A 15,018-nucleotide genomic window follows, 5' to 3' on the forward strand; every position below is an offset into this window, starting at 1 on the left:
GTTCCGGGACCGAGGAGCCGTTCCGGACCGTTCCGGGCCCAGGAGCCGTTCCGGACCGAGGAGCCGTTCCGGGACCGAGGAGCCGTTCCGGACCGTTCCGGGCCCAGGAGCCGTTCCGGACCGAGGAGCCGTTCCGGGCCCAGGAGCCGTGCTGGACCGAGGAGCCGTTCTGGACCGTTCCGGACCGAGGAGCCGTTCCGGGACCGAGGAGCCGTTCCGGACCGAGGAGCCGTTCCGGGACCGAGGAGCCGTTCCGGACCGAGGAGCCGTTCCGGGACGGAGGAGCCGTTCCGGGCCCAGGAGCCGTGCTGGACCGAGGAGCCGTTCGGGACCGAGGAGCCGTTCCGGGACCGAGGAGCCGTTCCGGGACCAGGAGCCGTCCCGGGCCTCAGCCCCCGGAGCCACCGGCGCTGTCCCAGCACCCGCAGCGGCTTTAGGGGCAGGAGGCCGCTCAAGGCCGGGGGCTCATGGCAGAAACCTGGCAGAGGAGCGGCGGGGAAAGGAGCTGAAGGACAGGCAAGGCGCACACAGGGTACAGCAGAGATGTCACCAGTGTCCCTCCCTGCCCAGAGGGACCCTGTCCCTGTCCTGTCCCTTCTCCACTGGCGGAAACAGCCTGCACGGACGCGCAGGGAGGCAGCCGGGCTGCGGGAAGGGCTGCAGTGCGCAGCCAGCACCCGGCCACACTTCGGGAGCAGGTCTGGGATCCAGGCACGGGGGCTGGCCCAGGACCCGGCAGTGTCACAGCACATCCCTGAGCAAACAGCTCCCAGGAACCCCGGAGCCTCCCGCAGCAGTGGGGAAACTGAGGGCCACCTAAAGCTTGTTATTCCTTGCAAGAGAGGCCAGTTAGGAAAAGCACTTACCGAGCCACTCGGCTTCCTCCTTTTACAAAAGCTGGCTAGAAAACCTAAATCACAAATTCCACAAATCAGTCTGTTTACAGTATGGGACAGAGTCATGAAACAGTCATGAAACATTTAAACTAAAGCAACAATCTTTACAGTTGTAGCCAAAAGGAATTAATTTATTCTTAAATATAAAAACCCAACAACAAAATGTTTGAGAAATTAGAAAAAAAAGTCCATTTGTTTGCCATCTCAAAATTACATGGAAATAGGTCCTAGGAATAAGTGAACTAGAATAAATCAGACTATTTTTAAAGCTTCATGAATAATGACAAAAGGGACAAAAATTAAATATCCAGCACTGAAATGCTAAAGAAGTTTTCACCTGAAACCTGCAGTGCAGAAGAAAAGGACATGTCAAGAATTTTGCACAAAACAGCCCCAGGAGGAAGAGGTCAGATGTTGCCCTGGTGTCAGTTCTCATCCAGCTCTTGCACATAACTCATCATATCGACAGTGACCTCAATTATTTCTGTGATCATATGTGTGATGACATAATATTCCCATGGCAACTACAGTCATCAATGCAAGTTTCCTGATGAAAAATAAAATAGCAAAGGAGAAACCAGGCTGATGTTTAGAGTGACTTCAAACATGACCAAAATCATGGCTGAACTTCCTGCATCCAGTAACAGTATTTTAAGTGAATTTGCTTTCAAGAACTGGGATATTTCTATTCAGGAGGAAGGCAAAATTTTCCCTTCCTCCAAGTTAAAAAGCTCAAAGGGCAAAACAACATTGGGAATATCATTAGCTTTGAGTTTTGTTGTCTCAATTGTCACACTACAAAAAGACTGGCACTGTATCTCTAACAGAAACAGTTTTTGTTAAAGTGATGCATCATTGCCCCATTCACCCTCTATTTACTTGTGCAGCGCCTTTAGAATTGCAACTCAAAAAAGAAAAGCCCAAGATCCAGTTATTTTGGCAACCCACTACTGAGAGACCTTGGAGCAAATACAAATTGTCTTTATTTCACACTGAAACTCTGATCAGGTGTTTTGAGGGTACCACTGTCAGTCTCATAGGTGGGTAACCTAAATCTACAAGTGTTAGAATTGTAACAGTATCTAAGCACCAAAAGCCAAACACTAGCTCAAAAGATGTACTTTATTTCATTATAAAGCAGATTTTATAGGCATTATTTCTTTGTGTGAACATCCATTGTATGGCCAGCAGGTTCTGCTTTGAAGACACGGCTGTTTGATAACAAAGATTCACCACTAGACCACAAAAATACAGATGCACAGAACAAGTGCTGCTTAGATACCAAAGAGCAAATGGTCTAAACTGCAACCAGTTCCAACAGATATGACCAAAAATACAAGTACAGCTCCAGCCCAGCCAGAGCAGCATGCACAGAAGTGGAGTCATTTATATGAAAATAAAGTTTGTATTGGGCTTCCTGGAAAAACAACAACAAAATCCCCAAAGCAGAATTGTATCAGAACCCTTTCCCTCTCCTTTTAATGCCACTTTTTAACTGTCCCCATTTACATCACAGCTGTGCTGGGGTGCATTAGTACTTCACAAAAACCAAACAAATTATTGAACGTAGTGTAACATCATAGTGAATGGCTGACAGTGATCATTTCATGGATACTTCATCCCAGTTCTTTTATTCCTTTTCCAATTGTGATCCTCATCCCAGGCATTTGACTTTCATTGATAGGCGCATCTCAATCCACATCTGCAGATTTCCCATGTGTTTGGTATCTGAGCTCAGGGTATTAACAAGGGTTTCTGGATGTCATCTGTGCTCCTTGGGTGTGTAACAGAATCCCACCACTCCAGCAGGAACAGTGACTCCCAGACTGCCCAACATGCAAAAATGCACAGAAGGCATGTTGATGCAGTGCAAAGAAAAGTTCCAGCAGCCACAACTCCTCTTTCTGGTTTCCATGTTGTCCAATACTGATTGAGGAGAAGTGTATTTACAAGACTCATACACAAATATTTGCATTTGGTCCTAGGCACCTGATTAGTACTGACAACCTAAATTAAAATGGAAAATTAAGTTTTATTCTGGTCCATTACAGCCCTAACTGTAAACTCTCCATTTTGAAGGTGTGATCTTCAAAAAAGGAATCCAAATACCTTCTGAAAGAGTATTTTCCTATGTAGCACTCAAATCTGTGAGATTATAGGATGGAAAAGCCTTCTACATAAGCCCCTTAGTGGAGTTATCTGACAAGGGTCTCGTATCTAGATCTACAAAAACAGACAAGTAGCATCCACTCCTTCCACTCTTTTGTGGTAATGAGACTCAAAATTCACTAGATATGAGTAATCAGATAACATCCTGATTGCTACAGGACCAGAATTCATTATCAGGGAGAGAAACTTCACTCCAGCAAAGAGCACAAGCAGATTTGCATCTAAGCGGCCATAACACTCATTCCTTTCAGCTGACATCAGAACTAGAAGCACAGCCACTAATGGCAATAAAGACTAATTAGAAGGCTTTACAAAGTCGATTTAACCAAGTTTCAAAGTAGCAACTCTTAGGCACAGGTTCTGGCAGAATCTAGATTTACCTGAGTCTTCTGCTTGTGGAGGATAGGTGGTGGGAAAGGACACATTCCTTTCTTACACAGAAACTTGAAAACAGTCTCAAGCCAATACTCAACAGCTGACAAAGTCTAGTGTAGTAATTACAAGACAAAACATTTGGAATTATAGATATTATATCGTAGTAAAAAGAAACAACTGCCTTTCAAATCTGCCACGCTGAAAAAAAAACCCCTAACACATGAAGCACCATTTGTGCTTACAACCATAATTATGGAACTTGAGCATCAGATGGAGAGGCTTTTTTCACCATTACTGCAAAGAAGCTGCAAATACAAGTTAAATGGAAAAAAGTCCCTTCCAAATATTCATTTAACAAACATTAATTAAAACCTGTAAAGGCTTTAGGTTACTAAACGTGAAAGGGGCTCAAAAATTTTTCAGGAGTTATTGAACTAAATCCAAGTCAGAAAGCTGACTCTCCTAACACATAATTAAAAAACAATTTTCTTAAAAAAATTTTTTGCACATCTTCCTCATCAATTTATAAAATGCAAACAGTATGCTAGAAAAGTTTGAACACAAGGGAATGTGCTTTGGAAACATTATTAAAATATGTGTTTCTATAGAATGACACTATCAAGTTTATGATACTTCTTTTCCCCTGACTGGCTACACTTCGAGAATGTCCCTCCTCTCTTTCCTGGGTCCATGAGAAACTAGGTTTAGAAAAGAAGAGCTCCCATACTGCCAACTTCACTCTGTTCTTTTACAAAAATTTCAAAGTACTGATAAATGATGGTGACAGCGAGCAGAATTCCAGTTCCAGAGCCAATTGCTCCAAGGAAGTCTGCCAGCACAGAGAGGGCACCAATACAGAGCCCACCAAAGGCAGCAGCTGTAGGGATGTACCTGTAAAACATGAAATGACAATAGAAAAGGGGCCATTAGAGTTTGCTTAGATAGTAACAAAAAAGTCAATGGCAGAATACTCTCTTCCCTTGTGGGTCAGCAGTCTGGATAAGAATATAAAATGCTCAACCTGACGGGAGAAGAAAAAAATGCTACACTAAGAGGAGAAGGTGTTACAGTCCACTATGCAACTACGCACAAATATTAAACTTATGGCTATTTGCTCTTCAAATTGTCTGTAGATGACTGAAATCCAAAGTTGCAATAACATTATCATAACACAAATGGTACACAGGTCCTGCCCTGAAATCGGAAAACCTAAAGACATCAACCCCTGCCCACCTCTGCACCTAGGAGATTTAAGTAACTACTTGTTTTAGAAGCAAGGTCTGCATGAAAAGTCTTCAAGACTAGTAACACTTAAAAATTACAGTAACAAAGTATTTCTGGGTCAGCTTGAAGTAGTAAAGTACACTGAAATGCTCATTATTAGCTACCCTGAGAAGAGTATATAAATGAAAAAATAAAACAGGAAAATAAAAGGTCCAGATTTTGAGACAAAATCTTTCAATGCAAGGCAAAAATAAGCTGTACTGTACACATCTTCCATTAATGAGATAATGTTCTATGTCTCATGAATGTGACATCAAAGCTGAAATAACATCTGTGTTCTAGGATCTAGAAAATGGAAGTCAAAGCAAACTTTACCATTTGTTTGGCCCCCACACTGTGCATGAACAGCCAGTGAATATGTAGCTCACCTGTTGAGTTCATGTACCATTGAAGTTTCTCTGTGGCCTCGCATTACCATTTGCTGTTCTTTCAATTGCTTGGCAACCTGTATTGAATCAAGGAATGGAGCAAGTAAGTTTACTGTGATTTCCCAAGGCCATGGAATGTAGTACTGTGAGAAAACAGAAGTAAATGGTGGTGGGGTCGGGCGTTTTTTGTATTGTTTTTTGTTTGGGATTGTGTTTTACATTATTCATCTGAGTTCAAAATATCCAGTATTTTAGCTGCAGATAAATTACAGTCACAGGCACTTTTCTACCTGTCAACTATACAAAGCTTTCTGGATAATTCTAGTCTTAGTGAGAAAAGGAAAATTTGGATACCAGTAGGCTCTCATACACATAATTTAATCCATGTTTTGCCATCTACCCTTCCCCTAATGAAGGCTTCACAGATGGTGCAAAACCATTCCTTGAAGTGTTTCAGTTTCCTACATTCAGTTGAGTCAACTATTTATGTAGAGCCACACTAGAAACTAGACTTAGAATCCCTTCTTGGAACATTATTCTAAAACCGGATTTCTGCAGTCGCACAGGGTTACAGCAGAGCCCTGCAAGCACTTTACTAACAACTGTGGGTAACAAACTCTAGCAGGGGAACATGAAGGTGCTCATCACTGACTCCATGCACTGAGAAAACACACTTTTAGATGAGTAGGCTTCCAGTTTTCCACTACACAGTGAAAATTTAAGTAATGATTTATCGACTTTTATTTCTGACCTTTTTTGCATGAACCTAAAGTTATTTCACTTAGTATCAGGGAAAAGGAATAAAGTGTTAAAAACTGTTTACTCTGAATACTGAATTGGTTTACTCTGAAATAAAAACCTGACTGTACATGGCTGTGAGTGCCTCCCTGCATGCCTGAGAAGCAGCAAGATGCAAGTGCAAAACAAGAGTGCTCACACTGTTACAGTAACTGTGCAATTACTTATTTGTTAAAGAATGGATTAAACCATTCCATACGGCTGCCAAACTTTACCTCCTACCCAGAACCATACAATACAAACATACCACAATGACAGCTATTTTCCATTTTGTTTTCCAACACCAATTTCAGGATGATATAGTTCCTGAATGTTAAATATCCTGCAGCAAATGGACACTTTGAGAAGCCAGCCTCAGGTACATCAATGCACTGCACTATATCCTCCATTGTCAGTGTTCTCAAGTTAAAAATAACAACCTCCAGTTAATTTTCCCACAAAGGAAGCTCAGAACTCTGTGTCAGGAATAGCTGTCTGAGCTTTACCTGCAAGGTTTGAAGTGGCAACTGCCTTGCACACAGTGCACCTGTCATGTGGCACTGAAAGAGTTTCTACCTCTCCTGTTACCTTTCCTGCTCTCACACTGATCACATATTTCTATATTCTAAATTTCCTAATTACAATTAAAGCATTTTAAGTTTTGAAGCTGTTTTGAAAAAGCAGTAAAGAAAACAGGAAAAAATTACCCCCATTCTGTCTTAATCTTTCTCAGTTAAAAAAAAAGACACAGTCCCTATTTACACAAACAATGAATATTATCAACAAGATTACCAGCAGAACATCTTTTCAGAAGAAAGTCAGTCTTATTCTTACAACTGCCCATCTGTTTTCATCACGTAAGCTTACATAATTTGTCATTTTAAACTTACATCTTTGGCAGAGGAGCCAGAGACTTCAATCCATGTCTTAGAGAAGAAAGCACAGGAGCCCAACATAAATACAATATAAACAACTGCATGTACAGGGTCTTCCAAAACTGAAGAAAAGGACTCTGGAGGTGACAGGTAATAACAGAGTCCACCAACTGGATAAGCACGAGCAGGGCCTCCAGATGATGTGTCCTGGAAGAAGAAAGCAAGCAGTCACCAATCTTCTCACTATTTCTTAGCCATTAGGCCAAGTCCTACAAAAGTTTCTATCGCCTTTGTGTCACTTTGCATCATTACTACTGCAGCAGTACACAAATTTACATTAATCACAGCAAGCCTCCTATGCCACCATTAATTCAAACAAATTACTAATTTAGGATTTTCAGTGTGCATGATCACCTATCAAAGTGTGTCTTAATACATCTCTTCAACCCCGCATTTCAATGGCGCCCCTGTAAAGGTGTATGCAAGATGAGAAGGAATACTCACAGACCAGGTGCCCAGCAGGCTGACCAGCAAGTTGCCACTGAAGCGGGCAGAAAGCATCTGGGAGATGACATACAAGTTTGACACCAGGGCAGACTGGAGAATAATGGGAATGTTGGAAGTATAGAACAGCTTGATAGGGTAGGTGTTGTACTGGCCCCGGTAGCGAGCAGATTTGATAGGAAGATCCACTCTGAAGCCCTGAAAAGATTTCAAAAGAAAGTCCCCCATTACATCTGGATGTGAACCCATAGCAAAGATCATGAATTGCAAGTGCAAGGCCTTGACAGCAGCAGAAGAAACTTGCAATCATTTTGTGCAACTACAAATACTCTACCCAGAGGGCTCTCCTATCCTTCAGAACCCTTTTGCAAAGGGTCTGCAAGCCTGCATGGTTGTCTAAATACACACCCACACACAAGAAGGCATGAAAGATTCAGACATCAGAAGAGATCTGAAGTTTCAAGTAGACTGAACAAAGCATCCAGGAAAAGAAACATTAAAGCTTCCTATATTCTTCACCGACAAACAGTAAGAGGCACACAGGCCTAAAAACTTCAAAGTGTTTCTCAGTAAAAAGCAATAGCATTTGGGTTAGACAATATCACATGCACACATGCACCTGAGGTATTTTTATTTGGGTTTTTTTGTTTCTTTTTTCAGAGACCAAACTAAGTCTCAAGTCTTCTGTGTGACTACAGTAAGTGTGGAAACTGATTAAGAGAAGGCAGTGTATAATGAACATCCAGATGATAAGGTACAAAAATGAGCATTGTGAATACATAATTTCTTGTAGAAGGAAGCAAATTTCAGACCTACTTCCATGCAGTTTTACAACCTTCATTATTCCAACTGACCTGGAAGTAAATGACAATTGCAAAGACAAAGATGGTGGCGATCAGATTCATGAGGTTGGGAAGATTCTGGCGGTAAAAGGCTTCACGAAGAGCTCGGACTTTGTCTGTGCGAGTAGCCAGAAGATGGAAGAGAGCAATGATGGCTCCCTCAAATTCCATGCCTTGGAAAGGAAAAGTTCGGTGAGCTGTGATTATCTCCAAGTTTCAGTGTTTTGTCCCATTAAGCATACTTCTGAACTACAGGATTCAGAATGGGATTGCTCTGAGTCTTTTGCACCTTGAGCATGTTCTCAGACTTTTGTACTGTCACCCTTCATATCAGCTATGTTATTTCCAAGATTTTTTTGTATATGCCAAGATTTCTAAATCCCCTTGTACCCCTTGTAGTGGCCTAGAAACTAAATCATAACCCAGCACAGGATAACTCTATTGGTCTCTAGAAACATTAACAAGCACCAAGTTCTTTCTTTCCTCCTCCTGATAAAAAAAAAAGTAAACAAAGAGTGAAGCATCAGGCTTTCTAGTGTCACTTGTGGTAAGACACAAGTTCTTGTTTGGATTACAGCAAATGGCATAACCTCACTTCTGTTTTCTACTACACAGCAGCAAACAGGATCATCTCCAGTGGAGTTTGGAGAATAAGGTCTTTAAGGAAAAGTGTAAAAAAAGCAGGGAGCAGAAAGAAACAGCTAATATTTGGTCAGTAAGTTGGACAGCAACCATAATACAATAGCAATCTACTACTGCTGACTTATAATGAAGGCACTGTAAGAAACTCAAGTTCAGTAAATATCTTGTGAAATACTACAAATTGAGAAAAAAATGTATTTGTGCTTGCACTTTGCACAGCAGCATCTGCTGTATTAGCAAGATTCACTACACAGCCAAGATGGTAGTAACAGCATTTGACTTAAGTTAACAGTAAAAAAAAAAAAAAAAAAGTTGCCTTTTTGTACAAAATATCAGTAAAGAAAACAGACTGTGCCATATTACCTCGCCCAGTGTTCACTGTGGTGGGGCTGAATGCTTTCCACACAATGGTCTCACAGATATTGGTAGCAATGAAGAGAGAGATGCCAGAACCAAGCCCATATCCTTTCTGGAGCAGCTCATCCAAGAGCAGAACTATCAAACCAGCAACAAAAAGCTACAGTAAAAAAAAGAAATACAACATTAGTTCCATGTCTTTTTAATTTTGTTAGAAAAATAATGTGTATTAAAAGATTAGACTACATGTGAAGAAGCAAGTACACTTGGGCCTTCTGGCTCTGCATGTGGGACAGCCTGTCCATAAGGCTGATTTTTTGACCCTTTCAGGGGAAGAGTAAGTAGAGAAGACTAGAAATTACCTGGATTGTGATGAGCAAGCAGATACCAGCACCCATCTCAGATGGGTCTCCATACATTCCAGTCATTACATACACAATAGACTGTCCAATGGTAATAATCATTCCAAACACTACAGAATAAAGAGAAAAAGTATGTATTTGTCATGGATACTTATGTCAGTGTCCAATTAGAGAAACAGAAATCACTTTTTTGTAGAGAATCTTGGTTTCAGCAGAGAGAGAGTTAATTTTCTTTGTAGTAGCTGGTAGAGTGCTGTGGTTTGAATTTTCCATGAGAATAATGCTGATAACAGGCTGATGTGCTGTTGTGTTAGTTGCTGCTCAGCAGTGCTTACCCCAAGTCAAGGACTTCTCAGTGTCCCCTGCTCTGCCAGCCAGCAGGTGCACAAGAAGCTGGGAGGGAGCAGGATCAGGACAGCTGACCCTAAGCGGCCACAGGGATATTCCAGACCCTGGAATGTCAGGCTCAGCACACCAGCTGGGGGGATTGGCCTGGAGGGGCTGATCTCTGCTCAGGAACTGGCTGGGCATCCCTCAGCAGGTGGTGAGCATTGCATTGTGCATCACTTGTTTCTCTGAGGTTTTACTTCTCTCTCTCCTTTTTGTTACAGTTGTTGTTATTGTTATTATATTATACTTTGTATCAGTTATGGAAATGTTCTTATCCCAACCCACTAATTTTATTTTTTTTCTGATTCTCCTCTTCTTCCCACAGGAGAGCGAACAAGTGTCTCATGTGATACTTAGTTGCCAGATGGGGTTAAACCACAACATTTGGGAAGGAATACATAAGTCACAGGATGTTTAAATTCAAGAGCAAGTTAACTTTGTTGTCTGAAATCTGGCACTGAAAATAGAAATACACACAGATAGTTCAGAAACAAATGTACTTAGAAGCAAGTGGGTTTGGTTACCAAAGGCTGCTTTAGGTACTGAAAACTCTGAGGGTGTTAAGATACTACTGTAGCAATTTATTATTTTTTTCCAGTACACATATCAGTAAATAGTATACAGCATTAAATAGCTACAAAACACCCAATTTTTTCTGGAAGTAATTATCAACTGACCACAGAGACCCCTTACTGATGAGAAAGACCCATGCCTGGAGCTGCAAGGTATAAACAGCTACAACCAACATCTTAATCACTACAAAACACTCAGATTAACACTGACCATCACAGTTCAATAGCTGAGTCTCCACAGTCTCTACATTGCTTCACTTATCTGGGGAGATTACAGCAGCAACGCCAATGGCACTGACACTTTTACTTTTCACACCTTTCTGAAGCTTAACAGCCGAAAAGGCAGAGAGGTGTCAGTGAGAGACCGAAGAAATACAGGTATCTGCAGCAGATCGTGACACACAGCAGGACACAAACCCACAAGCCCAACTGCACCACTCAGCCCATGGTAAATTCACACCTTCCACTGTCAAGGTGAGACACTCTAAACCACATGAGCTGTTACTCACATTTCTGGGCTCCATTGAAGAGAGCTCTGTCCTTTGGAGTGTCACCAACCTCAATTATTTTAGCACCTGCCAAGAGTTGCATGATGAGCCCTGAGGTGACAATGGGTGAAATGCCCAGCTCCATCAATGTTCCTGCCAGACACAGGAAGAACAGACAAGTTCAAAGTTAGTTTTTATCAACCTTTACCTCACAATGGAGAAGATATAAAACTCCAAATCTCCGTAAATGTAAAAATTATCAATGATAACAAAAGTTTGTTAGAAGTCAGTTTGATACGTAGTACTCCTCAGTACCTCAAAAATACTGTGTTCACTGAGAAAGACTTTTGTTGTCAAGAATAGATTTACTCTACATAAAACAAAGTATGATATAAACTGATAGCTTGAATGATATAGAATGATGAAGAGCATTCAGGAAACTGTCACCATTCTTAATTCATAGCTGCATTAGAAAGCCTCCCAAGAAACAGAAATTTATATAAACTATCATGAATTTTAACCTTCATACCTGCATTAGAAAGACTCTACAAGAAACTGAAATTTATATAAACTAGTATGCATTTCAATCTTCTGTGTGACAGACTCAAAGAAGTCACCCAGGAAACCACAGCACTCAAGGAAACACAAATGATTTTGAAACACGAATCACAAATCTTGAAGATTGCAACAGCAGCAATGCAGGTAATTAGGAACTGTCTCTTCCCTAACCATTTCCCTCAAACAAAAAAAAAAAAAAGCCCAGTTTTTGTACATATAATAGATTGCACACAGTCAACCATAAGCTCATTTTGTTCAGAAAGTTGTGCCTTTCCCAATGCCACACTGATTTATGACTTTAAATAATACAGAAAAATTACTTTTCACTCTCCACTTCAGTTTTTATATTCATTACAATGGAGCAGAATGCAAGTCCAAAACCATTTTGATTCAAGCTAAAAAATGCCCTCCTGAAAGTCTGGCCATACCTCTATTTGATGCCAAAATCACTCTCATCCAGTAGAAAGGATCTGCAGAGTCTGATGACATAATGCCAAACAAGGGAATCTGCATTTCCAACCAAGACATTAAATTAGAGAGTTCACAGCATGCTTTAAACATTTCAGCTCTTCCTTAAAAGGGAAGGAAACATACCTGGCAGCATACTAAGAAGATGAAGAGTGTGATAGCTGTCCATAGTACCTTTTCCTTAAACTGAATCTAAAGGGGAAAAACACAAAACCAAAAACCAGCAACAGATGATAAAGGCATCAAGATAATAAAACCTAGTCCAACAAGCAAAGTTTCATAGTAGCACATCTGGTTTTCTTGTGGAGGGACAAAGTACAGAACACCCTAAAGAAAACAACATACTGTTCATCCTTTTCATCCCACGTAAGACCAAGGAAAGCTGCAAAGCTTTATTCAAAATTTAATCCAAATAAACAAGCTTATGTCAATGCAAGGTAAATCTAGTACTTCCACAGAAATGAGTCTTACATTTTCATGAGTAAGAGCTTATGATGAGAAAAAAAACAGTAAGAGGGAGCAGCTTATCTCAGCAAATAATCTTAGATTAGAGCTTATGAAGCAAAGATTTTCAAGTTGTTGCTTTAATTTACTCTAGTTTACACTTCAATCTGTACTGCCTTCAACATCTCACCATGCACTGCTGTGACATAAACAAATCTGCCCAACTGCATTTATTCTTGTACAGCCACATCCACATGAGAGGCACCCACAAATGCACTCCACTAAAAACAACTGTATCTAAAACTGCCATTCTCCCATTAGGGAAGAAACCCCAAATCCCACAAATGCAGACTCCAAACATTTTATATCACACAAATAGAAACCTAGGAAGAAAATTTTTTAACCTACCTTCCGTTCTGGCTTTTGAATTTCAGGCAAGATGACACAGAAGGGCTTGATAACTTCAAGAAATTTTACTGTACAGAAATAAATTAAAAGACAAAGTGAACACACAGATACAACAAACACTAAAAAAAGCTCAAGCTGAATTGAATTTGCACATGTACTCTATATAATAAAAGTCCCAATTCTGGGGAAATTTTGGTTGGTAAGTTTGGAGCAGGGGGCGTGTTATGTATTATTAAATTCTTACCTGTTCTAATTACACAGAGATTCAGCTAACATGCTTTAAGTACAGTATGGACTGGGAACATAATTAAAGAAAGTCAAGTGTTTTCCCATTTCACTGAGTAGGCTGACAGCACCAAAAAACCTTTGCCATTGCTTTACATGAGTTCATCAACACCCTTGAACTTTTACTTCATGGTAGTTTCTCCTCAGCCAAATATTAGAGAGAGAGAGAAGTGCTTTGGATATTATATATCTATATATATCTATGTTACTTTTGAGCCATACAGTTTAAGAATTCCTACACACGTTTGGGCCAGACAGCTTAACAGTTCCTACCCATGCAATTAAAAAGCCTCAATTCAAGTTAGTCTACAGAAAAACTCATGCCATGATCCCCTCCTAGCCAAAAAGACACATCCTTAGGTCAGAAGTCTGTCTTAATACAAGCATTAAATGAAGAGGGGTTTTGCAAAGTCACAAGTTCTCCCATAAGCAGAGAGCTCTGAATTTGAAGAAGAGTTAATTCTAAATCTGCTAAGACAAATCTAAGGCTGCACCCTTATTTTGGAATGATTTGAGCTAAGCAGAGTACAACACTGCAGAACCGAAATTACTGGTGCCTTTCCACCTTCTCACGGAAGGCTGCAACTTCAGACCAGCCCACTAAAGATATTTTCTTAATTTCAACCGATTATGTCTGAAAAGCTACACTGGACCGCGATATTCAATTTAATTCAAATCAAGGGTCTCTCCAACATCTGCAGTAACACTGCAATCCACTAAGGCACGTTCCCAGCAGCTTTTCCTCGAGGCACGGGATCCCGCGGATTCACACGGATCGGATCTCTCCGGGCTGCAGGCGCAGCTCGCACCTCCCTCCGGCACTGTCCCTGCCGGGGCCGTGCCGAGGTGACATCGGCCCCCCCACCCCGACACCGCGACACCGCGCCCGGCACCCTCAGCCTGGCGGGGCCGGGCGGAGCGCCCGCCACGGGGCACACGGCGCCGGTTCCTTCCCCGGGATGAGCTGCCACCCCCGGGAACGGCGCCTTCCCGGCCAGAGGGAAGACGCAAGAGCCCAGCGGGAGGCGCGGGAGCGGGGGGTCCCCGGTACTCACTGCCCATGGCGGCGCCGGCCGAGCAGCAGCGAGCGGCGGCCGCGGCGGCAGGGACACGTCAGGCTCCGAGCGCCGCCGCCCCCTTCCGCTTCCTGCCACGCGCCGCGTCCGCCGCCGCCGCCGCGCATGCGCGGGGCCGTGGCAGCTCCGCCCTCCGCCTACGACTCCCATCGCGCTCTGCGGCCAGAGGGAACAACGGCACGGATGGTAGCCGTGGGGTGCGCGGCATGCCGGGAGTTGTAGTCCTGCGCCTCCCGCCATCCGGATGTGGTACGGGGCCGGCTGCTGTGTCCCGCTGGGTCGAGGAACGCGTGTTTCAGCTACCGCAAAGCGTGGCGCTGGCTGAAGAGATTTCAACAGACAAATACATAAATAAGCACTTACAATTCGTTTCCTGGTTATGTATTTCTGTGTAGGCCTTGCTTTACAGTAAGAACTCCTTGCACCCGCCACACAAGTGCGTCCGATGGTTGAAAAGGGCAGCTTTGTCTAAATGCCTCAGCTGCCTTTGGCCATTTGGAAGTGACCTGTGTAGGTACTTCTCTGGACTCTGTGGTCAGTGGAGACACACGTGGAGAAATAGGTTGGGCTTGATGATCTTAGAGGCCTCTTCAACCTCATTATTCCGTGGTTCTGTGAAGTTCTCTGCTTACCTTACATCTCTGGAGAAATGACTGTGCTTATCTCACACAAGTTTTCTGATGAGTTGAATCATCCTCCAGAGGTATTTATCTCTATCACAGAGGGAACTCGGGTGACAACTTCAGCCTGTATTTTGGGTGTCCGATCAGACAGCTGCAGGTGTCGGGGTCCCACAGTCCCTGCCTGCCCGAGGCCGTGTGTAACACACCCAGGCCCAGCTGGGCTTTAGTAATAAATGTCAAACGCTGGTGACAGTG

At 42.5% G+C, this 15,018-nt stretch overlaps 1 protein-coding gene across 1 annotated transcript; it reads right to left on the minus strand.

Moving 5' to 3' along the window:
• Positions 1-1,999: 1,999 nt before the first annotated feature.
• SEC61A1 (SEC61 translocon subunit alpha 1) lies at positions 2,000-14,245 on the minus strand. The gene is made up of 12 exons (XM_068201938.1): positions 14,120-14,245; positions 12,780-12,847; positions 12,054-12,119; positions 11,888-11,966; positions 10,923-11,054; positions 9,452-9,561; positions 9,096-9,249; positions 8,103-8,263; positions 7,249-7,446; positions 6,760-6,951; positions 5,093-5,169; positions 2,000-4,331 (listed from the first exon to the last, which is right to left on the minus strand). The coding sequence occupies exons 1-12, from the start codon at positions 14,124-14,126 to the stop codon at positions 4,145-4,147; spliced, it is 1,431 nt and encodes a 476-aa protein (XP_068058039.1). The 5' UTR covers positions 14,127-14,245; the 3' UTR covers positions 2,000-4,144.
• Between the last annotated feature and the right edge of the window lie 773 nt (positions 14,246-15,018).

The sequence above is a fragment of the Anomalospiza imberbis genome, chromosome 11 (assembly GCF_031753505.1).
Source record: "Anomalospiza imberbis isolate Cuckoo-Finch-1a 21T00152 chromosome 11, ASM3175350v1, whole genome shotgun sequence".
Taxonomy (NCBI): domain Eukaryota; kingdom Metazoa; phylum Chordata; class Aves; order Passeriformes; family Viduidae; genus Anomalospiza; species Anomalospiza imberbis.